Below are 26957 nucleotides of genomic sequence, written 5' to 3' on the forward strand. Positions count from 1 at the left end.
GTTTCTTGACTCTTTAGCTTCTTTATCCCAAAGACCCCCTTCTACCTTTTTTAAAAATAGAAATCATTATTGAGATCTTTGTAAATTCACATGCAAATATAAGAAACAGAGAGATCCTATGTACCCTGTACCCAATTTCCCCAATGGTAACATGTTACAAAACTAAAATAAAATTTCACAACCAGAATATTGACAGCAATACAATCCATATCTCATTCAGAGCCCTGTTTTCCTTGCACTCACGTGTATGTGTATGTGTGTATGTGTGCACCTACACATTCAGTTCTATACACTTTATCTTAAGTAGGTCTGTGTAGCCACCACCCAGCCAAGGTACTCCATTACCACAAAGATCTCTCCAATTGCCCTTTTAAAACCATACCTACCTACCTCCTCCCCCAGCCCCATTCCTAACCTCTGGCAACTATTAATCAGTGCTACATTTCTCTAATTTTGTCATTTCACTGTTATATAAATGGAACTACATATATTTAGGAACTGGATTTATTTCACTCAGCATAATTCCCTTGAGATTCATCCAAGTTCTTGTGTATCAATAGTTTGCTCCTTCTAATTGCTGAGGAGTAATGCATGGCATGTATGTACCACAGTTTAATCATTCACATTTGAAGGACATCTGCATAGTTTTCAGTTTGGGGCCTTTACAACTAAAATTATAAACATTAATGTACTCCTCTCTCCTCTTTTTTTAAAAATATATTTTATTGATTTTTTTACAGAGAGGAAGAGAGAGGGAGAGTTAGAAACATCGATGAGAGAGAAACATCGATCAGCTGCCTCCTGCATACCCCCTACTGGGGATGTGCCCACAACCAAGGTACATGCCCTTGACCAGAATCGAACCTGGGATCTTTCAGTCCGCAGGCCGACGCTCTATCCACTGAGCCAAACCAGTCAGGGATCCTCTCTCCTCTTGATCACTGAGTAATACAGATGCTCTTACTTCACTGAGATCTTTGTTCCTGCTGTTGCAAACGTGACCTGTCACCACACGTCCTTTTTATGCCAACTCCTAATGACTTTGGATAGTCTGCCCAGATGTTCCCCTAGTTATTTATCATCAGACAGGCACCTCCAAGCTTCCCCTAAAAGAAACAAAATATAACAAACATGAGCTTGAGAGTCAGGCAACCTGGGCTCACATTGCAGGGGCTCTGCCATTTACAGTTGTGAAATCTCAGCAAGTCACTTAACTCTCTAAATCTGTTTCATAATCATTATAATAAAGTACTAGTAGCTAAGTCGTTAAGATTTCTTTACTGATAGCTTATAGCAGCAGTGCAATGTAAATGGTAAAAAACAGAAACTCTGGTACCAAACTACCTGGGTTTGGATCCTGACTCTACCCTTTGTTGGGTATGTGACCTCAGGCACATTATTTAACCTCCCTGCCCCTCAGTTTTTCCATCTGTAAATGGGCATGCTTATAGTTTCTATCTCATGATGAGGATTGAATTATTCAAAACCGTGCCTGGCACAATGTTCACTAAACATTATCTGATTATGCTATTTTTCTAAACAGTTTACACAGGTTATTCTTTTTTAATCCCATCAATGACTTCACAATATGGCGTTCTGAGGTCGATTTTTCAGATGACAAAACTGCAATTTAAGGGATTAAGTCACTTGCTCATGATCATTGGGCTGGAAAATGAGGGAGCTGAGATTCTATTTTGAGTCTGTCTTTGCTCGTAACATCTACACCATCCTTCAGTTTCCTAAACTGGGGTGTCACTGTCCATCATCACAGAGCAGTTGAGAAGATTTACAGAAAAAAGTGGATTCCATAGTGCCTAGTATTAAAGCTGTTCCACCTATGTTAGTGCCCTCTTAACTGGTGGTTGATGAGCGATAGATCATTCTGTAGTTCTATGTACAGCAGAAATTGGCCACTTAAGACACAAGCCACCAAAGCAAAATTAACACTTTGTGGGTTTTGTTGGATGCATCTGCAAACATTTGCAATGCTGACCTGCCCCCACAATCACAACCATTTTGGGGACAAGCCCATGCAACTCAGCCACAAGTCATTACAACAGAGAAGCTGCCTCACTTCCTTTTCCAGAGGGCTTTGCATCTCACAGGACAGAAATTGCTCAGACAGTGGCACCAGTGAGAGCTCCTACAGGACAGAGGCCACACTTTCTGCACTGAGTTCCCCAGCCCCCTCTCAGTAAGTGTGTGCAGAATCCTGTCAGGCTCTGGTGTAACAAAGAGAGAGACCGGACCAGGAATCCAGACTTGCGTTCACGCCCCTCCAGAGCCTCCTATCAGCTATGTGACTTCAGGAGAGTCACTTGCTCTCAGGAGGTCTATGTTCCTAGCTGTGAAATGAGGGTTTCAACCTTATATGCCTGAAAGTCCCTTCCAGCTCTATATTCTATACTAGTAGGAAAGCACTAAGCCACCCTTCCCTTCCCTCTCTTTTTCTTCCTTCTCTCAATCAGCCAACACATATTTCTTACCATGTGTCGGACCCTATGCCAGAAGCTGGAAACTCAGGGCAAGGAAAAAAAAAGAGGACTTATGTGTTTACTGATGCTATAAATGTATAAGAATATTGTTCTAATTTGGAAACTTTTGCTTCAACATACACGCTAACTATGCAGTTCTTATTACTCTCAATGATACATGTGGGAAAGGTCAAGGAAGATCCAGTTGGACTAAATAGTTAAGAGAAATCCTTTAATTCTGACATAAACAAATACAATTATTAGGTAGATAATTCAGGCCTAAGCAGGTTTGGCTGAAATCGCCAAGGTCAGTGCACCAGTTATCCAGGTGAGACTGGCTGGTCGAAACTCTGCCACAAACTACACCCATTCCAATTTTAAAATATGCTTTAAAAAAAACTAAGCATACTGGTGCAATAACAATCAGGTTGGGAAAATGACTTCCTCTTTAGAACCAGCTTAAGAGCACAGCAATGGCCAGTGTGTACAGACAGAGATACATGTGGGGCTGACAAGCAGATACAGATGATAATTTCATGCAATATGGATTCTCTGGATATGCCCTTTACAAAAGTTGACCAGTCAGAAACTTAAAGGTCTAGAAAAGGCAACACTGATGTGCAAGGGTGAATGATCAATCACTGTATTCCTCCTCTATCTTTAGCTTAAAGGACAAATGAGTTTCAGAGAATATTCTGATTTTTTTTTCCTGAAGAGTTGATTGGGGAAGCGATAATTAGACATGAGGGCACTTTGGGATTTGGGCAAATGATGAAATAACAAGAAAGAATGTAATAACAAGGGCCACAAGTAAAACAGGGAGGGACCAGTGGACCAGTGCTTGAGGAATATCAGGGTGCATTTGGAAAGTGGCACTAGTGAGGAAGTTTTCAAAATTCTCCTCATGTATTAGCCAGAGATCTGGTGACATGATAATTAACAGGTCTATCTTTAGAACTTCATTTTTCAAATGCTTCAAGTTTTTTTATGAAAATAAGTACATTATGTTGTTAAGGCATAATAAGGGATTCCAATCCTTGACATTTGTGAAATATCATGTTTACTGAGTGCCTACTGTGGGTATAATTTTATTCTGGGTTTTTCCAACATGATGAATATTCTCACTTTTAAAATTCAGAATTCATCTAAAAAATATAGAAAAATGTCTTTCTCAAATGATGACATCAACAGATACTACTTATAAAACATCTCTCCCTCAAACAGGTCTTTAGATAAAAACAAGTACAAAAAGGAGGTCCTCATTCAGGTGGAGGAACCACACGGTCTTGTTTCCTGATTGTAGGACTAAAAACTTCACATTTGTGCATTAGCACTAATTTTGGATTTGTGGAAACACCTATATGAATTATTGTATATTTCAGAGTCCTGTCAATGCGGGTATCTATGCCTAAAAAAAAAAAAAAAAAAATTATCAAAAGTAAGGAAAAAATAGCTTGTCCAATCTGTTTCCAATGTATTGTATAAAGGAATAGAAGCCAGGAATTCGTTCATGGAAGTTTCTATTTCTTTTACATCAAATTAATGAAGTCTCTTTTAATCACAGTCTTTGAAGATCTCAATAGTAGGAAGAGAAGCATTTACTCCAATAATAACTGAACATATTACCTATCAAGTTGTTAACTGGAAAGGGCTAGCACATATTAGGACATAATGGTAAATCTTAAACATCAGAAAATTTAAAGGAAATAGCACCAAAAGAGGAGGTTTCATCAAGAAACTACACCATGTACCAACCTCAAACAGAATAATGAAGCATGTACCATCCAAAACCATCACCATAATCCAATAGGTTCCAAGATGCCCCCTAAATTTACCTATTCACCTATGAATGAATGTTTATGCTCTTACTTCTCTATCCCTACTGAATCAAATAACTTTTTCTTCATTATATTTTAAGTGTTATTCAGAACTCGTCCTTTTGTCATTTCTGGTGGATGGGGGGAAGCTGATGAGAGAAATGAGGGAGAAAGCAAAGAGGCAGCGTGTCACATTTGGCTATTGAAAGGTCCAATCTAAAACTGGTCAAATTCAGGACTCCAATCTGGATAGACACATACAGAGAGTTACTATTCTGCCTCCACATCTATAACCCTCTTCTTGAAAGAAAAACCTTAGACATATTTCTAGATCAAAGAGTAAAAGCTACAAACTTTCAATTTACAAGAGTCTGAACAGGTAGTAGGCACTGTGACCAGTTCTAAACCCTCCTCAAGGAGTACCTTGCTCAAGGGATCCAGGTTCAGACACAGCAATGGAACTTGAGGCAATAAATCAGAACTGGAACACCAACTTTATTAACCACAGAAAAACTTTTTCTGAAAATTCAAAATTTGTCACTTTAGGAAAGATGAAATTTGTCTATATAAAGTAATATTTAAAAAATCTTCTGATCACTTTAGAACAGAATATAAGCAGAGCTACATTTTAGTGTTATTGGTATACTTATTTAGCCAAATCTATTTATTTTCCTCCTTGCTTACAAATAGCCTCTTACCCCAAATAAGGCGATTACATAAAAACAATCTTGACATTGATCTATGTTATGACTTTGCTATTTTTTGGGCCTGAGAAAGCTATTGGGGCTCATGTTTAGACAAAAGTATCAATTGAAAAAATTATTACATTCTATTTAAAGGTTTTAGAAGAAGAGTGGCAGAACTCACAAAAGTTACCTAAATCATTAAAAACCATAAGGTTGAAGAACTTTTTAAAAAAGAGTGAATACCAAAATAACTTTTAGGAAAACAATAGCCTTTCAGTCTCTTAAACTGTCGAAGAGAACAAAAAGAAGGCTGAAGATCTAAAGGATAGTTGTATTTATAAACATGCTAAAGAATACATTAAAACAAAAAGAATGAGGAAAATATACCATGACTAACAGGTTAAATCCTGTGATAATGAACATCATTACTAAGGGACTCCACAATCCACTTCAACAATAGTCAATCAACAAAAAACCCATTACTATAAGCGCTTCACACTCCTTTGGAGCTGGCTATTACCAAATTTATCCTGCATATGAGATATGCATGAAAAACATCTGAAGAGACTCAGAATATCTGCAAACATGGAACTGTTTCTCTAAATGGCACTTATTGGTCTTGAATCCAGTTGAGTAGAGGTCAACAACTTGAAACTTGTCAACTTGGAGTGAGAGAGAAATTGTGGGAGAGCAATCTGAAGCCAAATGACACACTGCTGTAGTTAACTCGTGTGGCTACAAGTATATTTTATAAGTTTCTCCTCAATGCCAACTATCTGCTGAGAATTAAAGAGCAGATAAAAGTTTCTAACCAATTCCAAGAATTTATGTAATAAAGGGTAATCATTATTGAGTTTACATATACACAGCTTCTTAAAGCCATAGATTTTATTAAAGAAAGAAGAAAGTGCATGGCATTAATAGATCAAGCACATCAATTCTAGAATACGAAATTAAATACTTTTTCTCTTGCTTAACAGCCAACTATATCCATGACAAAATTGTTAGTGTTCTGCACCATCAAAGAAAATACCAATATTTTTACCTGAGTATCCCACTAACCTTTATCTAGAGCTATTATTTTTGAACTTTCTTCTAAAAATTTCTTTTCAAATAATTTATTAATTATAACAACTGGGAAGAGCAATGTGAGAACCTGAATACTTCAGCCAAGCAGTGAAGGCAACAAACTTCCTATAAAATTGCTATCCTGCCTGAATTTTTATATACTAAAATAGCCCTTCTCCTTCACTTCTGCAAGAGTACCCAGAATAGAGTGGCATTTCTTGGCCATCACAAGTCTCAGGTCAATCTTCTCTGTTCTTCAATGTTCTGACAAAGGCCTCTGGCCCTGCAATTCATGCCTCTGGTAATTCAGTCTTGTTTTCAATGAGCGAGATCTCCAGCACAGGTAAGAGTAGCTGAAAGGCATCCTGAATATAGGAAGCACTATTCGATGCCTGTCAGGATTGAAAAAAAGGAAAAGAAAATACCACAGTCACTTAAAAGAGAAAATATGCCATAAGACAACAACAACAAAAGACTAATTTATATAAATCTAATAGAATCTGTAGCCTGACAAATAAGGGCAGACTTAATCATTTTAGTAAAGTTACAGGGGAAAGAATGATCTAGCTCTTAAGAAGATATGAAAGCAGCAACAAAGAATGTCAGCATCTTTTGCCCAACTTGCACAGCAAAAATAAGAGGCATTCTTTGGCATCCCGCTCAAATTTGGCATTCAAAGCATTTTGGTCAATTACTCAAAGAGGATTTCAGAAGGCTATGAATCTTACACCAATAAGATTTCCAGTCCATTGTGATAACTGTTCTTCCATGGACTCAACACAATCAGTGAACACAAGATAGGTGCTCAAAATGTGAACAAGGGATACTGCTTTTAAAGATGATTACAGTATAGATATATTTCTATCTGACATGTTCTAACCTTCCAGAAGAATAACAACAGAGAGTTCATTACATTAAGATAAAATGTATAACTTCCAGGACAAGTGTTTCAAATCTGTAAGCAAGAACAACCAACTTAATATAGCAACAGGGAACCTATATCAAGTGAGTTTACCTATTTTGGAGTTACCAATGGCAAGTATTCCTATTTAAACTTCAGTGTGACATTTAATACCGAATTTTCCAGCCAAAAGAGATCTCAGTGACTATCTAGTGAAATCTCTCATTTTGTAAATAAAGATTATGAGATTGCCAAGAAGATAACTGCCGGATATAGGGTCATAAGCAAATCAGGGAAGATCCAGGACAAGACTGGGCTCCTAGCATGCAAACTGATCTCATCTAAACATTGTCATCTACTAAATCACAAACAACTTACGTTTTTTTAAAACAACTGTTTAAGTGATCAGAATAATTTCCCTGACTATTCAAGGAAAATTATGCAGTTAAGGAATTAAAGGCATTTCAATGGTGGTGACTTTAAAGAATTCAAAACTAAAGAAGTAACTAAAATTCCAGGAGCAAAAAACAAAAAATCTTTTTCAATTCATATTAAAAACCTAACCAATTATCAAATATACTAGAGGCCCAATGCACAAAAATTCGTGCACTCGAGGGGATCCCTCAGCCCAGCCTGCGCCCTCTCGCAGTCTGGGACCCCTCGGGGGATGTCCATCTGCTGGCTTAGGCCCACTTCCTGGGGGATCAAGCCTAACCTGGCAGTCAGACATCCCTCTGGCAGCCTGCGAGCCCTTGGGGGATGTCCAATAAGCTGTTAGTTGGACATCCTTAGTGCTGCCATGGAAGTGGGAGAGGCTCCTGCCACCACTGCTGCACTGGCTAGCCATGAGCCGGCTTCTGGCTGAGCAGCACTCCCCCTGTGAAAGCGCACTAACCACCAGAGGGCAGTTCCTGTGTTGAGTGTCTGCCCCCTGGTGGTCAGTGCACGTCATAGCAACCAGTCGTTCCTGGTCATTCTGCCGTTAGGGTCAATTTGCATATAACCCTTTTATTATATAGGATTTTCTCCTCTCCAGATTTTCATAAATGTTTTAAACAGATTATCAAATGTCTAATTGTTCACAAAACTAATTTAAAAGATAGAATTCTTAAAACATGGAATCCAGAAAGCATCATTTATGGGAGCAATATTCCATGATGAGATCCTCTTATACCTCCCTTTTTCATGGATTTAAACAACCCACCTCCTTAAATTTTATGGACTAAGGATTATGTTAACATGACACAACAAAGCAATTTCCTGACAAGGAAATGACAAAATGCTGTGTGTTGTTTCTAACAAATCTCTGCTTAAGCCTTAGTCCTTTAAGAAGCAGTGCTTGCCTGCTTTTAATTTTCAACCCTTCCTGTTTATCTGCTGGTTTCCAGGGGTATTTTGTTATTGAAAATTGTCCATTAACTGTCAAAGGGTAGTACTAAGTAATGACAGCTTCCTACTTCCTGTGCACTTTACCCAGCAGCTTTTTAATATTTTGTAATTAATAAACAGGGAATATGCATCAGATACACACCTTTGGGGTCATATATGCATCAATATGGCTAAACTACCAACCTTGTGGGGGGAAAAAAAAAAGGCCAAAAAATAAAAACTTAAGAAGAGTTAATTAATACAAAATGCCTAAAAGTTAGAGACTTAAAAAAAATTACTACTAACCTCTAGAAATACTGCAGTAATTAATGGATTAAGGACGTCTGCCTTTTCTTTGACCTAAAGTAAAGAATACAGAGTTAAATGCACACAGCAGTTAAAAAAAACAATAAACATGGTACGATCCCACTTTGAAACATACACACAACATACACATACACCCAAACATAAATGTAAGCATAGAAAAAGTCTGGACTGAGAGAGAGCAAAATGTCATATCTGAAGTGCTTTAAATTTTAGCTTTAATTACAACTCTCCTACCGGCTAGCCACAGTCTGCTCCTACAATGTGGATAAACCTCAAAAACATTATGCTAAGTGAAAGAAACCAGACACAAAATACTACAGATTGTATGATCTCATTTGTATTAAATTTCCATAATGGGCAAATCTATAGACAGAAAGTAGATTAATGTTGCTCAGGGATATAAGAGCATAGAGGCAAAGAAATGACTGTTAATAGTAGGAGGTTTTCTGGGAAATAATGAAAATGGTCAAAAATTAGATTATGGTGATTGTTGCACAACTCTATAATATACTATGAAACCAAATGATATGGTATGTAAACTATACCTTAATAAAGCTGTTTTCAAAACAAAACAAAAAAAAACAAAACACATCAGCCCAACAAGACATGAATTCTTACCCCAGCGGTTGTTAGGCAGGTGGTAAACTCTTTAGACAAAGAGGACAACTCTTTACACAACACAACCGTCATCCTAGAGAAGAAGGGAGAAAAGTCAGGATGGTTCCTTCTTTTGTTTTTCTTTCACTCTTTCTTTTAATAGGCTATATTTAACAACTGTCAGGAGAGAACAAATCACTCATGGTACTAAATGTGAAAGGAGAAAGCTTTTAAAGGGAAGAAGTATGCCTGTCAGCTACCCTATGCATTTGGGGACCCATTTGAATAGGCATCCATGCTATAGGAAGAGAGGTTCACTCCTTGGAAAAACATTTTTCTACAAAATCCTCTAGAAAGCAATATACTTATCAGGAAAATCAAAGGAAATAATGAAAAATACATTTTAAGGCAACAATACTTACAAAATCCTATGTTCCATTTAGAAATATAGTTAAAATTCATACACATTAATTTATTCAACAAATATTTTTTAAAGTCTTCTTTGTGCCAGTTTCTAAGCCCTGGGGATATATCAGTAAACAAGCAAAGTCACAGTTTTCATGGATTCTAACTTACTTGCTTATTAAGGGGGGAGACTATATATGTATATATAGATGGACAGATGTATGTACATGTAAGTATCCTATATAATAAAAGGCTAATATGCAAATTGACTCAACAGCAGAACGACTGGTCGCTATGACGTGCACTGACCACCAAGGGGCAGACGCTCAATGCAGGAGCTGCCCCTTGGTGGTCAGTGTGCTCGCACAGGGGGAGCGCCGCTCAGCCAAAAGCTGGGCTCACAGCTAGCGAGTACAGCAGCAGTGGCGGGAGCCTCTCCCACCTCCATGGTAGTGCTAAGGATGTCCGACTGCCAGCTTAGGCCCACTCCCTGCAGGGAGCGGGTCTAAGCCATCAGTTGGACATCCCCTGAGGGCTCCCAGACTGCGAGAGGGCGCAGGCTGGGCTGAGGGACCCCCCCCCCCACTGAGTGCACCAATTTCATGCATCAGGCCTCTAGTATATGTATATGTATACTTATGTACACAGATATATAAACACATACATATATTCATTTTCATCCTATGAAATAAAACCCTAATATGCAAACCAACCGAACGGCGGAACAACCAGTCACTATGATGCGCACTGACCACCAGAGGACAGACGCTCAATGCAGGAGCTGCCCCCTGGTGGTCAGTGCACTCCCACAGGGGGGGGGCACTGCTCAGCCAGAAGCCGGGCTCACGACTGGCAAGTGCAGTGGCAGTAGCAGGAGTCTCTCCTGCCTCCGCGGAAGCATTAAGGAGCAGCGAGCTGAGTCGTAAGGAGCAGCGAGCGGGCAGTAAGGAGCGAGGGGTCCTGGACTGCAAGAGGGACCCCGGACTGCAAGAGGGATCCCGGATTGTGAGAGGGATGTCCTCCAAGGGGTCCCAAACTGCGGGAGGGTGCAGGCCGGGCTGAGGGGATCCCCCCTCCCAGTGCACAAATTTCATGCACTGGGCCTCTAGTATATATAAAAACATATATATACATACGCACACCATATACACTAAATGGTGATATGAGCTAAGAAAATAAAGCAAGTAAAGGATTAGAAAATAGGAGAAGATACTATTTTAGACTGGGTGGTAAAGAAAGCAGCATTTGAATGGAAACTTGAATTCTGTGAGGGAGTGAGTCACGACTGAAAGGGCATTCCAAGCAGTAGAAATAACCATTTTTCCACAGAACAGGCCGGCGTGGAATTCTGAGTCCCCCATCCTAAGGCTGTTAAAGATAAATTCAGGCCCCCCCTATTACAGAGGGGCATCAAAACCATAGGTGAAGAGGAGGTCTGGAGAATATCAAGGGCCCTTCCCAATCCTAGTACACTGGACACTCTCTCACACATTTTTTTCCAATAAGATATTTCTGTATTTACAAATAGGTCTTTTTTTTTCCTCCTGTGACTATCTACATTCTATTATTTTTAAAATTTTTGTTCAAAATCAGCAATAGTGTGAAAGAAGGGCAAATGCAGAAGGCAACCAGTCAATGTGTCTCTCTCATATCGATGTTTCTCTCGCTATCTCTCTCTCCCAACCTCTATCCATTCCTCCCTTTCACTCTCTCTAAAAATCAATGGGGAAAAATATCTCCAGGTGAGGATTAACAAAACAAAACAACAAAAATAACCTGGGTAAATTATTTAACCTCTCTTGAGTCTGCATTTTTTCACTTTTAAAGCTGGAACAATCATTTAGGGTTGTTATAAAAATTAAAAATGATACATGTAAATCCCTTAGCATGATGCCTGGCATTAATTAGCACTCAATAACTTAATTATCCAGAAATGAGATTCTTAGAACTATTTTCTGTTTTTACATATGTAAAATTCTATTCCTAGTAGGACCAATAATCTGAGAACTAGTTTTCAGAGTATAAAGTAGTTAATAAAAGGGCAGAATTATAATGTAGTTTTATGGCAGTGAAAAAGAAACATCACACTTGGCTATCCAACTAACTAAAACCCAAAATGAACAAAACCTTAAGTATGTGAATGGTACAGTGTGAATAGTATCTTGCTGAAAGTTTTTAAAACTTTGGAAATAAGTCCAGAAAACTCTTTCAGTAATATGCATCACTTACAAGGATACTTATTACACTTACTGGGAAAGGGTTCTGCTTCTTTCTATAGCTGTCACTTCCTGCTTCCGGCCATGCAGAACCAGAGCTGCTGTTTTGTGAAACAATTCAATTGAGCAGGCAGTCATTTCGGCTAGACTCCGGATTGCAAATGCATGGATATCCTGGATGAAAAGAAAAAAAAGCACAGGTGTTTTTTTCATCTCAGACGAAATGACGTCACCTTACTTCTCTCACACTGAAGGATTCAATACCTTGAAACCTCTTCTTCCATAGTAGTGATATAACTTTACAGCTGGACTCACTGCTGTAAAAACAGAGGCTGCCCTGAAGTTAGATGTGACCATGTGACTAAGTTTTCAACAAAAGATTTAGATAAAGCGTCTTGTGGCAGCTTCTGGAAACCCTCATAACACCACACATGTACCCTTTATCTCTTTCTTCACTCTTTTCCGTCCTATAGTCTGGAACTAAGATGTTACAACTTAAAACACAAGGTAGAAATTATGGATAAGAGTGCAACAAAATGCAAAGTCCCTGACTGCAATACCCCTGCATCTCAAATCCTTAAAAAAACAAAACAAAAAAGAAAACCTTATTTGCTTTGGTTACCTCTATTGAATTTTTACTGATTTGCTCAGTTTTTTCTCCTTCCAACTGTTTTTCTCCTTCCTTCTCTTCTAATGGCTTCTCCAGAGATGTCCTCATCCATTCATAGGCTGTATTTCTTGCCTAAATAAGAAAAAGATTATTGTCCATCAACCATTCAATTCAGCTTACCAAGATTACTGTGCACTGACCAAGAACATGTTAGCGTCATGGAAGTTGGTGCTTTTGTTCTCATCCGAACATAACACCTAGTTTTTCAGTACTTAACTTACTAGAACTCTCTACGCTACCTAACACTGCTGTCCACTCATGCCTTCTTGAATTCTCTCATCCTTAGTCATTTTAAAAATGAGGTATAACTTACATACAGCAAAGTGCACAAATCTTCAGAGCACAGCTCAAGAAATGTTTACATGTACATATGCCTATGTATCTGTGACCCAGGTCAAGATAAAGAACATTCCCATCAGCCCTAGCCGGTTTGGCTCAGTGGACAGAGCGTCTGCCTCGGACTGAAGAGTGTTGGGTTCGATTTCAATCAAGGGCACATGCCCGGGTTGTGGGCTCCATCCCCAGTAGGGGGTGTGCAGGAAGCAGCTGGTCAATGATTCTCTCATCATTGATGTTTCTCTCTCCCCCTCTCCCTTCCTCTCAGAAATCAATAAAAATATATATATTTTAAAAAATAATAATTTTTAAAAATAAAAAATATTTGAAAAACAAAAGAACATTCCCATCACCCTAGCTGGTCCCCCATACTCCTTCCTAGTCAGTACTGCTCAAAAGGAGTTCCCCTACCCTTACCCAAAGGTAACCATTCTTCTGTCTCACTATAACTTAATTTTACCTGTTCTTAAAATGCATATAAATGGAATCCTAAGTATGTTCTAATTTGTGTCCAGTTTCTTAAGCAAAACATACTGCCTGTTAGATTTATCCACATACCGGTAGTTGCTGTGTGTATCAGCAGTTCATTCTTATTTATTGCTGTGTAGTATTTCATTTTATACATAAACCACAATTTACCAATTCTGATAATGGCCATTTGGGATGTTTCTAATTTTCTTTAACTTTTGTAATACACTATCTTCTGGTTTTCCCCCCACCTTTATCAGCATGTCTCCTTGACCTCCTTTGGCTGCCTCTCGAACATCATTACCTGGCCTTGGCTCTCATGTCTCACCCCCCTCCCTCTCCTCTCCACTCACCCTATTGCAGTGATTTTAAATACTCCCTACCTGCTGCTGACTCCTAAATCCTTATTTTCCAGCACTGACTGCTCTTGAAAACAACATATTCCAACTGCCTGCTGGACATTTGAATCAGAATATTCTATAGGCATATCACATTTAACATGTACAAAATTTGAATTGCCTTTCTCTCCCAAAAATTTTAATCCTTTTATTCCCCAGAGCTTTAGAGGAACAATGATATATCAGTCACCCAAGCCAAAATATGTGGTCACCAAGATGGTCTGATTCTACCCTATTTCTCCAATCAGTCCCTCCTCTTTCTATTACCACCTCTTGATTTCAGATCCACTTTGTGTCTATTGCACTCTGATTGGTCTCCCTGCTTCTGATCTGGCTCATCTTCAATCCATCTTCCATAATGCTACCAGTGAGGTACCTGAGCCCAGAGCTGACCATTCCTCTTCTCTTCACTGGTTCCCCATCAACCAGATCACGCTCTTTCCAATTATTTTAAGAAGTCCCTTTAAGGATCAATACATGGGGTTATCAGCTCTCCCTGACCTGGAAGCAATGTGTACCTGCTGCTAACTGGTCCTGAAATGTTTCTGGAAATTGGGAAAGGAGGGTGAAGAAGCAGCAAGCAGCCCAAGACCCAGTGAATAGTGTCCCATGAGCTGACACTGACATATATGCTATGTGGGTACTGCTATGGGAACCGGCCCTCCCTACCCACTCTGAACTTTGACTAAAGTCTCTCCATGTTCCAGATATGTAAAGACAGCTCAAGTATCACTGCCTAGGCCATGGACTCTCACATTTACACAAGCTAAATGGTCATTATCTTAGTCACTGTGTTCTAGGAAATGGCAACCTCCAGCTTCCTAAGAGCAAAGGCCACATCCCATTATCTCTGAAACATTCAGAGCCCTGTGGACAGCTACAGCCTCATTAGAAGCTAACCCCTTGGTGTCATGAAGGCTGGTGAGCACTGCCGACTTTGGCTGACCAACTCTGTGACCTAATTTAAGTTTTCAGACAATCAAAACATTCCAAATGAAAACAGGTAAGGACGGCAGATGTGTGTGTTCCAGGGGAAGGGGAGGGGATGCAAATATGAGTCCAGCATGATAACCTGTGAAAGCAAGAGGCAGGCAAAAGGTGTGGAACTCAGAATATACCCTCAATCTTGATGGCATCCTTGCCAGGAACTTACAATCTTACCTTCTTTATCCACTAAATCCAGACAAGTTAAAAAAAAAAAATCACCAAGAAGTAGTCACTTACCCTGGCAAGTTTCTCTGGTTTGGAGGAGACATGCAGCTGGGAAAATAGCTCTGTTATCTCTTTGGTAAACTCTTCATCCCCTAAAAAAAAAGTCCCATGTAAAACACTGCAGAAAGACGAGTGAGGATCACAGGGACGGGAAGTGGGGTGCACAAGGAGAACAAGAAAAGGAATGGTAATAGCAGTAGCAGCATCCTATCTAATAAAGAGAGAATACGCTAATTGACCCTCACACTGCCAAAAGATGGCGGTGCCCACAGCCAATAAGGAGGGAATATGTTAACTGACTGCCCCGCCCTCAAAGATGGCAACGCCCACAGCCACAAGATGGCGGCACCCAGTCCCCTCAGCCCCCGAGCCGCCCAGGGTCAGCCCGAGGTGCAGGCAAGCCTTGGATGGAGGCTGCCCAGCCACCCAGGGCCACCCGAGGCTTAGATAACCAGGGCCGGCCAAGGCTTGCGCTGAAGGCAGTGGCAGCAGCAGAGATGGGTTGCCTCCTGCCCCTGAGGGCTCCTAAACTGTGAGAGGGGGCAGGCTGGGCTGAGGGACACCCCCTCCAGTGCATGAATTTTCATGCACCAGGCCTCTAGTGGTGTGTGTGTGTGTGTGTATACATATATGCGCATAAGTATATGTATACATATATATATGTATATATACGAAAGAGGGGTAAAATGAAGTTAGGAAGGTAAGCAGGATCCAGGTAATAAAGGGCCTAATAAACCATGGTGAGTTATTCAAACTTAAACAGAGACATATATGTCCAATTTAAATTTTAGAAAAATCACTTTGGCTCCTGAGGGTGGACAGGGTGAATTGAAAGGGGAACAGGAAGGGAGGCAGGAAGGCTAAGGCAATAATCCGGGATCTGGGTAAAAATTAATGGTGGACAAAAAGAAAGGAAGAAGAAAAGTGATTCCAGAATGCTAGAAGGATGGTAAGGAAGCTGTTGGAAGGGCCTGGCAGGAGATGATAGGGAACATGGAATACTCATACTTGAGAAACATACATGCAAACAGGTGGGTCAAGATTAAAAAACAATCAACACATACAAACAAATGGCAGAAAATGCTCTTTTCCTCTGTACTCATCTAAATCCTACCCACTATCCCCTTGGAAGCCCACCCCAAGGACTCTGTACTACAGAATGCAGAGACAACTCTTGTACATATAGTCTTCTGGCACCAACAATCTGTGTGAGTCTTTCTTAGACAGCATTTCATGCTTCATCAGAGCAAATTATTATTGCTTCATAGCAGCTTTTTCTCCAAAATTCTTAGGAAAAAAATTCTATCTTGGCTTTTCTCTCTCCATCTGTTATTCTTTTGTCCTTCTTTTATCATTCAAGAAAGAGAATTCAAATGCTTTAGTGATCCCAGGTATAATATGGTTTTAGGAAAAGCTGCTCTCATTAAATGATACAACTGTAAATAATGTAAGTCATAAAAACAACTCCTAATCATATCTTACTGTCTAAAAACCTAAAACTTGACTCTTAGGCAGGCATTTTGTTTTCTCAGTTAAAGCTCAAATTTATGTAGGTGAATCATACTGGGATGCATGTACCCCAAGAGGTTCACAAAATAATCCAACAGAAGAGGTGGAACTTTTAATTTATAGACATTTATCTCATTCTTTTTAAAATTCTATTTTAGGGTATACTTTAGAATATAAGTAATATATTATTATAGTAGTATCTATGCATAATTTACAAATATTCAAATATAGATATATTAGGTCTAAGTGCTCAAAAAACTCTTATTGCTAAGAGTTGATCAAAAAGTGTTTGGAGATCACTGTCATGTACTCCCAACAAGTATAAAAAGTAGTTGTTGCATTAGAATAAAAGTATGTAAGGATGGGAAGGAGACAGCTAGTGCTTTGGAGAAACTCAGGAGAAAGAGTAACATTCCCTAAGGAAGAAGTCTCCTTCCAAAGCGGAAGGATCAGTTGTGTTAAGATAGAGTAGAGGGCTAAGGATATTGATAGAAAACAAAAATGGCCAATATCACCAGAACCAGGTAATGTGGTTTTCTCTCCCCTCTGCTACCACCACTTTTTTTTTTTTTTTTTTTTTTACCAACTTCATTGAGATATAATTAAATACCAAGGTCAGTGCTGCAATCTCAACCAAATGGGGAGGGCTATTAGGAAGGAGGGCATGCAGCACTCCACTGATATCATTGTGGAGTCCTGATCCGTGGCAAAGAGGTAGAAGAGAAAAATAACACACTATATCCTTCCCACTCAGATGCTAGGTTTTCATATTACCTTTTTTATCTTCTTCCTCTTCTTCAGAGAACTCTGGTAGGAAAAATGCTTCTTTCAGCTGCTCCAATTCAAATTTTAGAGTCTCTAATTCTTCTCCACTTAGAGAATTAAGAATAGATTTCACCTGAATCAATATAATATAATAAGTTGTGGGAGTATAAAAAAGAAAAACATTCTCAAATGGAGAAGAGACTATAGATTATAGATTAATTAAAATCAAAATTATGAGCTCACCAGCCAACACAATCTATTCCTTAAGAACCTTAACACAACAGAATGGTCATTACAGAAAGGTAGAATGTGTACTTCCAAAAATAATATAAGACAGAAATGTCTGGAAATGAAGCAGTCTTGAATTAAAAGCTAACAGGTAACTGTATCCAAATTGGCAGTTTAAGCCAAAGAAACTTAAAAAAAAAAAAGACCAAGGTGAAGAAAAATAGCAAATGTGCTATTAAGAGTTCTTTGTTAATCTCTCATTTTTTGTTTAATTTAAAAAAAATAACACTTGGCTTATTCTATTTCCAGCAATTAGTTCAAACATTAGTTTTTAGTCTGTTTTGGCCTGGTATTCTCAGAGTCTCAAGCCTCCATCTGAAACACATTTCATCCTCCATCTGTACAAAAAGAAAAGGAACTATGCAGCATTCCTTTGCTTGGCGACTATTCCAGCTGATATTTTGGTTTAGAATTACCTTTACTTCACTTTCTCGGGAAAGCATCTCCAGAGCTTCTAGATGTGAAAGGCCTTGAAATTCATCAAAGAGTACCCCGTAATGCGTTTTCCTATCTGTTTCTATGGTAACCTCATTTTTGGTCCACTGCTCTTCCTTCTCCTTCGCCTCTCTTAAAACCTGAAGAGATAGAGGCATTACATTGCAAGTAATGAGAGCTCAAGGGTGAGATGGGTAACAGTATAGAGCACTGCTCTTTCTTTCTTGGCACTGTGATTCAAATCTGATAGGCTCAGGAGCAGCACAGGGAAATGATCACACATAATTTGATTCCAGACAGGGTAAATAACACCCTAGGAACCAGGTGTTTCTCTGAGAGTAGTTTAAACATTAATCTAATAAACACTCTGAAAGGACTTGGCATCTTACACTGCACTGACAGGAGGCCCCTGCAGAAAGGAAAGAGGAGAAAAAAAGAGCTGGGAAGTTTTCTAAGCATTAGAGCTCTCCCTTCCCTCTTAACCTCCCCGCTCCCCAAGGCTCCCCCGCCCCACGCCATACACACACAAAGATGCCTTAATTTTACAAATCATTAAAAATTCTTCAAAAGGAAATGCTAGCAATGTCCCAAGTTACCACAGGCAAGAATATACAGATGAACAAAGAAATAGGAAACCAACAGGTAAAAGCAGTACCTGAGACAGTGTAGAATTCCGGTGCATCAGACCCTTGGTTCTTTTAAATCCAGGGTCCCCTTCTGCTATTACATCCATTGTCTTTTTCCCAATGAATTCTAAGGCATCCAAACCCCCGCTGATAACCGTCTTTCCCTAGGAAACACATGCAACCTCATTACAATAATACTGAAAAAGACACCTGCATGTTTTGACTACATGAAATAGTGGCTTATACCAAGCATTGGCAAAAATGTAGAGCAACTGAAACAATCATACACCGCTTGTGCGAATATAAATCGGTATAACCACTTTGGGAAACTGTAATTATCTACTACAGCTGAACCTATGAATATCCTATGATCCAGCAATTCCACATATGGTTACATACTTAACAGAAATTTGTACAGATGTTCATCAAAAGACATACAAGAATGCTCACAGCAGCCTTTTCGTAAAAGCTTAAAAACTAGAAACTACCCCAATACTCACCAACCTGTGGAATGAGTAAATGTGACACAGTCACACAATGAAACACAGCAAAGAAAATACAATACTCTACACATACTTTACCATGGATAAATCATACAAACATAATGTTGAGTGAAAGAAGCCAGATACAACAGAGTACATTCTGTATGATTCCATTTATATAAAGTTTAAGAGCAGGCAAAATTTATCTACGATGGTAGATGTTAGGATTGTGATTATCTTGGTAGATAAGAGCAGGAGGCACAGATAACTGGGAAACAGCACGGGGTGACATCTGATGTACCATCATGTTGTTTCTTATTCTGAATGTGTTCACGCTGTGAAAACTCAAACTGAACACTCAGGCCTTCAATTTTCTGTAAATGTGTTATACTTCAATAAAAGTTAAAATTAAAAAGTATTAGCTATCTATATTCACAAAGAAAAGATATTAAGCTTTAATGTTTCTATCCCTGAGCAGTGTGGCTCAGTTAGTTGGGTGTCATCCTGTACACCAAAAGGTTACTGGTTCAATTCCCAGTCAGGGCACATGTCCAGGTTAAGGGTTTGATCCCTGGTAGGGGGCATGCAGGAGACAGCCTACTGATGTATCCCTCTCACACTAATGTTTCTCTCTCCCTTTTCCTTCCTCTCCTCTAAGAATCAATAAAAAAAATCTTTTTAAAAAGTGTTTCTAATCATATAGGTTTACATCATAAATATATTTCTCCTTTGCCTAAAAGATGCAATTATGAGACAAATATTTTCGTAAAGCAGAGTTTTCTAGGGCTACCAAACTAAGAATTCCTATTCCATAAAATGTTACACATACTTCCTCTCTGTTACATTTAACCTCCTGCTCCCACCTTTACTCCTTTAAAGTGAGTTTTCAAGTACCTGTAATTCTACCCTAAGATCAAAGTGATTTGGAATGCCAATTAGTTCCCATGGCTTTTGGAGGACGAGGGAGAAAGACAAGATTCCATTGTAATCTTGGAAGGAAGCAGGCCACCTTTTACTCACTGTGCTCTGAACAGCAGTAGAGATAGTCGAGAATACACCAAGTGCTCCAGTCACCGGGGAGGAGTTTTCATTCTCTTTGGCATTTGTCTCTCCTACAGCAGGTAGAGAAGGGATCCATAAATGGTTTTGCTTTGTTAGCATCCATGTGAATTTTTAAAAAGTTAGACCCTACTTCCCACATGAAAGGTATTAGGGTTTTTTTTTTGTTTTATTAAACTATTTGCCTATTTTAAAATAAAAAGGAAGCTTTTTTTTCTTTTTCATTTAATTTCAAAAATAAAATCCAATCTACTACTATATGATCCCATTTACGGGATCTTCTGGACAAAATAAACTATCAGGTTAGAAAGAGATCAGTGGTTGCCAAGAGCTGAGAGTATGTGTACGCATTAGGGGACTTTGGGGGAAATGATGAAAATACTATTTTATCTTGATTTCCTATATATAGAAAATATTCTCTATCTGTATAATCACAATGGACTGTGTAAACAGGAATGCATGCTTGTCAAAACTATATACCTAAAAAGAGTAAACTTGCCTGGCTGGTGTTGCTCAGTGGTTGAGTGTCGACCCATGAATCAGGAGGTCACGGTTTGACTCCTGGTCAGGGCACATGCCCGGGTTGCAGGCTCAATCCCCAGTAGGGGGCATATAGGAGGCAGCCAATCAATAATTCTCTCTCACTGAAGTTTCTATCCCTCTCTCCCTCTCCCTTCCTCTCTCTGAAATCAATAAATACGTTTTTTAAGAAGACCCCCCCCCATTTTAAAAATCCAAGCACAAAAATACACACCCCCAAAAGTAACACATTAAAATATTTTTTCATACCATGATAGTTTCAAAATCAGCTAACTCTTATTGGACTTTTACTAATTGTGCCAAGCAATATGATGGGCAATTTTCATATTCCATGTTCAAGAACTTATTTATTTAAGGTTTATACAAGTCCTTTGCGATATAAAATATCATCCCATTGCATAGATAAAGTGAAGTGAAGAGACACATGAGTGATGAAAAGACACAGACCTCTGTCAGCCAAAGACTCCAAACTGCCTTTCTCACCAGTCCCATCATGCCCTGAATATCAGAGGCTCAATAATATTCTACTGAAAAAAGAGCTCAACCATTCTATGTTGATCCATAATTCTGTCTTATTGTTTCCATATACTGACCTGCTGCATACTGGACCTCATTTGAAATTTCACTGGGACTAGGGATTCCAAGGGAAGTCTCTGCCTTCTCAATGACATTTGAAATACCTTGTCCTAACGAGAAAAATGATAACATTTTTATATTTAAATATTACTTGCTATTAGTCACCAAAACTGAAGAAACAAACCAAAAATTAAATCCATACATTTTTAATTTCATACAGCTACAGAACATGTTATTTGGATCTTATGTAATCTTTGGGAATGCATCCTTATCAAAAGAGAAAAAATGATTCATTATCACCAAAGAATAGTTTTATATTAACAAATCCTAAACATCAACCTTATAAGGAGGAAATGCTGTAAACTCTAGTGGCTGTGTAAATCAGCCCATCAATACTAATGCATCCTCAAACTTATAAAGTAAACATAAAAATTACTAACTAATCACTTTTAACCCAGATCTTCAGCAAAACACACATAAAAATTAATAAAAATAACTGATGGCCTTACCTACTGTGGCTACTGTAGCTGAGGCTGAGGAAAGTAAGGACTTGCCCCAGCTGCCCCAATAGCCCCATCCAGTCTGGGGTTCATCTTTGGAAACAGTCTCCTAATTTTCCCAGTAGCCAGAAAAACAAAAAGCAAAAGAAATTTTTAAAAATCAGAGGAAAATAATAAGAGTGTATAGACAAGGCATCTAATTTGTAGCCAAAAGTATGGGCAAACGAATACACATTATTTGGCTAAAGAAATGTATTGTTTGACTGACAGAGATGAACATAACCTGCACGTAAGCACCACACCACAAAGACAACTACTCATAAAGGCATTTATAAACCTGAGAAAATGATGTTTTATGCTTATAAAAGGAAATAGGTGCAATTCTAAACTGGCATTGATTCTAAGTTATTTTTAACCCGAACATTTTTTAACCTCAGTTTGTAATAGATACTCTACTTTGCCTGCAGCCTGTGATGCCTGAACAGGAAGAACTTCTGAAGTCTCATGGTCACCGGAAGGTTTGGACTCTGGTCTTTTCCGAGTAGAAACTACAGGTTCTGGTTTACAATCTGGCTTGATACTTTGGTCGACAGACTCAGAATTCTTGGCTGGCTCGGAGTTCTCATCTTCAGGGGCGGGGGTTGCTTCAGTTATCACTGGAGTCTCAATATCATCTTTATCTGACATGATTAGATCATTGCCTGGTAAAATAAAAGCCCAAGAACAAATTAATTATATAGGTTTTTCAGGTATAAGCTATTTGTTTCAGCCTTTTATTTTGAGATTATCAGACTCACATGCAGGTAAGAAATAATACAAAGAAACCTCATTCAGTTTCCCCCAATGGTAACAATTAGTATAACTAGAGTATAATATCACAACCAGGATATTGATAGAAACAATCAACTGACTTTACTCAGATTTCACCCGTTTATATGCACTCATTTGTGCATGTGTAATTAGTTCTATAAAAATTTATCACATGTATAGATTTCTGTGACCATCACCAAGTCAGGATACAGAAACGTTCAATCACAAGGATCACTTGGGTTATTCTTTTTTAGCCACATCCCATCCTCTTCCAATCTCATAGCAACCAATGATCTGTTCATCTCTATAATTTTGTCATTTCAAGATGTGATCGAAATGGAATCACAGACTATGTAAGCTTTTCAGATCAACTTTTTTCACTAGCATAAAACGCTCAAGATTCATCCAAGTTGTTGTATCAATAGCTTCTCCTTTTTATTGCCAAGTAGTATTCCTTAGTAAGGAAGTAACTCAGTTTGTTTCACCATTTAACAGTTGTTTACAGTTTGAGGCTATTACAAATAAAACAGCTATGAACAGTCATGTGCACCTTTTTATGGGAATATAAGCTTTAATTTCTCTAGAATAAATGTCCCAAAGTACAACCATTGGTACTTATTTAATTTTATAAGAAACTATCATACTCTTTTTTTAAAATATATTTTATTGATTTTTTACATAGAGGATGGGAGAGGGATAGAGAGTTAGAAACCTCAATGAGAGAGAAACATCGATCAGCTGCCTCCTGCACACCTCCTAGTGGGGATGTGCCCACGACCAAGGTTACATGCCCTTGACCAAAATCGAGCCTGGGACCTTTCAGTCCGCAGGCCGACGCTCTATGCACTGAGCCAAACCGATTAGGGCTGTCATCCTCTTTTCCAAAATGGCATTCCAACCAGCAATGTATGAGTGATCATGTTTCTCTGCACTCTTACCAGAATTTGCTGGTATTTTTATTTTATTTGAGCCATTCTGATAGGTGTGTGATACTTTAAGTTGCATTCCTCTAATTGATAATGGTATTGAACATCTTTTCTTGTGCTCATTTGCCATCTATATATCCTCTTCAGTGAAATACCTATTTGTATTTTTTGCTCATTTTCTAATTGGATTTTTTTCTTTTACTGTTGAGGTTTGAGAGCTCCTTTTATATTCTAGATTCAAGTCTTTTGTCAGATACATGGTCTGCAAATATTTTAACTCATTTATAGCTTATCTCTTCAACCTATTTCAAAGCAAAACTTTTTCTTTTTTTTTCAATATATATTTTATTGATTTTTTACAGAGAGGAAGGAGAGAGATAGAGAGTTAGAAACATCGATGAGAGAGAAACATCGATCAGCTGCCTCCTGCACACCCCCTACTGGGGATGTGCCCGCAACCAAGGTATATGCCCTTGACCAGAATCGAACCTGGGACCTTTCAGTCCGCAGGCTGACGCTCTATCCACTGAGCCAAACCGGTTTTGGCAAAGCAAAACTTTTTCATTTCAATGAGGGCCAATTTATCAACTTTTCCTTTTACTGACTGTCATTTTTTAAAATGTTAGTCATTAATCATTCCTACCGTAAATTTTCAGAGAAATTATGAAATCCAAGCCATCAGGCAGTATTTACATCAGACTAACTACTGAATGGCAATGTTAACCAATTCAATTCCTTCCAAAAGTATAGCTCTTAGGCAATTAAAACCAAGACATTAGTGTTTTCACAACAAGCAGATGCTGCTAGTTTACAGGATAACCAAATATCACCAGGGAAGATACAAATGTATCCAATATATACATACATATAAACACACACACACACACACACACACACACACACACACACACACGAGACCTTAGGTATGTACAAGCACAGACTTTGTACCAATATATACTAAGTGCAGACCCAATCCAGACCATAAAAATGCTCCTAATGTACTAGAAAAGAAAGACATATTAACAATTAAGACAGCTTGGAAGGCCCTAGCCAGTTTGGCTCAATGGATAGAGCGTTGGCCTGCGGACTGAAGGGTCTGATTCCTGTCAAGGGCACATGCCCAGGTTGTGGGCTCCATCCCCAGTAGGGGGCGTGCAGGAGGCAGCCAATCAATGATTTTCTCTCATCATTCTTGTTTCAATCTATCTCTCCCTCTCCCTTTCTCTCTCTGAAATAAAAAATATATATTTAATTTTTTTTAAAAAAAAGACAGCTTGAAAGGAGCTCTATACTAAAAGAACAGAGAGAACGAAGTTTGCTAGAAACAGAGAATAACATTCATGGACAACATATGAAATAGACATAGAATACTGGCCACAAACTGGGATTTTTGATTGCCAAATACAGTCTACAAATGTTTTTACTTGGCTTGCACAGTGTTTAAACAATTGTTAATATTAATTGCTAACATTTAAAACTTAAAGTTTGTATACAAATAGATTTCTAACTTCCCTTGTCTTGCAACACTGGGCCCACATTCAACCTGGGAATAACTAGCTTATAGCAAATAGTTGCTGGGATATTTTAGACAGGGTCCTGCTCTCTAGTTCTCCACAATCTCCACTGGATTCAATTTGACTGTTTATGTGACCTGATTAACTCCTATAGGCATCTGAGCTTGCAACACCTGCCTGAAAGGGCACTTGGCATTTTGACAGATGAAGATGCCAATGAGAGAATTCAAGGGTATGGAAACAAAACATGGGAAAGCTCAAAGGCCAGAGGTGTGACAGTATGAAATATGCAGTAGTAAATATGGCAGGGAGAAGGTGGGAAGGCATAGGCTAGAAAGGTAGATTTATACAACACTACGGAGTCTAGATAATATGGTTATATTATACTAGAGGCCCGATACATGAAATTCGTGCAAGAGTAGGCCTTCCTTCCCCCAGCTGCCGGCACCGGCTTCCCTCTGGCACCAGGGACCCCAGCTTCCCTCACAGCCCTGGCTTCATCCAGAAGGTCGTCCAGAAGGACATCCAGTCTAATTAGCATATTATGCTTTTATTATTATAGATACTTACATTATACATTCCCAAAACACACAGAAAAAAAAACAATCTAGATACAACTACCCATAGACATACAAACCAAGTTTGAAATATTCATTCATTCATTTACTTGCAAACACTTGTTAAGTACCTACTAGTTACCACGCTCTGGAGATTGAGAAATAAAGATACAATTTCTGCACCCCACTTACTTCAAGGGTCAAATGGGATGACTACACAGTTCTTGCATAAAATTCAACTAATGTTCTGTGTAGTTTAATGTGTACTTTTTAAACTATCTTTTAACTCTCCTTATGCTCTCTCCAAATTGCAACGTATAGTAACAGTAATATATATTTCAAATACAGCACACTATGCATAGTATATATAGTATACATACTACACACAGCATATGTACTACATAATCTATGCAATTTTGCAAAAGACTGGAAGGACATAATCTAAAATACTAGACACTGGCTATCGCTACTCTTTCTATTGTATATCAAAGATTTAATGATATTTGAGCTAGGTGGAAGAGAAGTTTTTGTGATGCTGGCTGTTCGTGTTTTTGTAAGTTTTCCAAGTATTCTGTAGTAAGTGTTCTATTTGCACAATTGGAGGAGAAAGACTCAAAGAACCGGGACATTACAAGCAAAACTAAATGGCTGAGTCATATATTTTGAAAGTAAAAATGTATACAGCATATATATATGTACTTCACATTATCTTGGAGACCTTCCAGCCACACATTTACCAAAATGGAAGAAGTGTGGCTTAGTAACTAAGAGCACGGGCTCTGGAGTTGGAGCGACTTGCTTCCAGCTCCGTACTGCAGTGATTGGGAGAAAGCGAGTTCACCCGTCTGTGTCTCCGTTCCCTCGTCTGTATATGCGGCTGGGAATACCTACTGGTCAGGGATCCTATAAAGATTAAATGACACGGTGTGGGCGAGGGGCTTGGAACAGAGACTGGCCCATAACCGGTCGTGGGTAACATCTTGCTGTTAGCACTTGCGGTGCTGGTTGTTTACACCATTGCAATCGTCATTAACAGGCTGTCTAGACGGACAGACGTGCGCTCTCACTTCCTCCCACAAACAAGATCTCCAAAAGGGAGAACTGGTGTGAGCGCAAGCGCTAAGTTGACGAATTCGTCCACGACGAATTTTCCTCCCACAAACGTAGCGCTTCAGTGACCACAGCGCTTCCACAGCCTCAGCGTCCAGCCGCGAGGTGGCCGCCCCCCAGCCGCAGACCGCCTCCCCCACCCCGACCCCAGCGCCCCGGGCCGCGCGGTCCGACTCGGGGACCCCGCACCCGACCAGATTCCTCCCGGGAAGCCCCGCACCCGGCCGGCTGCCACCCTCACCGCCGCCACAGCTGCCGACGAGCCGCTCCTACTATCCCGGAAGTACTCCTTCAGCCCGGAGGCAGCCTCGCCTTCC

At 39.2% G+C, this 26957-nt stretch overlaps 1 protein-coding gene across 5 annotated transcripts; it reads right to left on the minus strand.

Moving 5' to 3' along the window:
• Nucleotides 1-723: 723 nt before the first annotated feature.
• Nucleotides 724-26918, minus strand: FAM114A2 (family with sequence similarity 114 member A2). Of its 5 annotated transcripts, none has more exons than XM_054718069.1 (14): nucleotides 26235-26254; nucleotides 22180-22424; nucleotides 21733-21832; nucleotides 21241-21333; nucleotides 20069-20160; nucleotides 18596-18730; nucleotides 17922-18080; nucleotides 17227-17350; nucleotides 14956-15035; nucleotides 12482-12601; nucleotides 11894-12033; nucleotides 9260-9332; nucleotides 8621-8674; nucleotides 724-1106 (listed from the first exon to the last, which is right to left on the minus strand). In XM_054718069.1, the coding sequence occupies exons 2-14, from the start codon at nucleotides 22408-22410 to the stop codon at nucleotides 1068-1070; spliced, it is 1440 nt and encodes a 479-aa protein (XP_054574044.1). In that variant the 5' UTR covers nucleotides 22411-22424; nucleotides 26235-26254; the 3' UTR covers nucleotides 724-1067. The 5 variants fall into 5 exon arrangements, with proteins under 5 accessions (XP_054574044.1, XP_028017425.2, XP_054574046.1 ...); XM_028161624.2 differs by lacking the exons at nucleotides 724-1106; nucleotides 26235-26254 and adding exons at nucleotides 4767-6437; nucleotides 26882-26918; XM_054718071.1 differs by lacking the exons at nucleotides 724-1106; nucleotides 26235-26254 and adding exons at nucleotides 4767-6437; nucleotides 26268-26333.
• Between the last annotated feature and the right edge of the window lie 39 nt (nucleotides 26919-26957).

The sequence above is a fragment of the Eptesicus fuscus genome, chromosome 6 (assembly GCF_027574615.1).
Source record: "Eptesicus fuscus isolate TK198812 chromosome 6, DD_ASM_mEF_20220401, whole genome shotgun sequence".
NCBI lineage: Eukaryota > Metazoa > Chordata > Mammalia > Chiroptera > Vespertilionidae > Eptesicus > Eptesicus fuscus.

Excerpts from the sequence above, each read along its gene's own strand:
- FAM114A2 (XM_028161624.2), bottom strand. The coding sequence starts at position 22,410 with ATGTCAGATAAAGATGATATTGAGACTCCAGTGATAACTGAAGCAACC. Across the intron at positions 21,334-21,732 it reads AGCTACAGTAGCCACAGTAG|GACAAGGTATTTCAAATGTC; the intron begins GTAAGGCCATCA and ends TTTTCTCGTTAG. Across the intron at positions 20,161-21,240 it reads TGAGGTCCAGTATGCAGCAG|GAGAGACAAATGCCAAAGAG; the intron begins GTCAGTATATGG and ends TACCTGCTGTAG.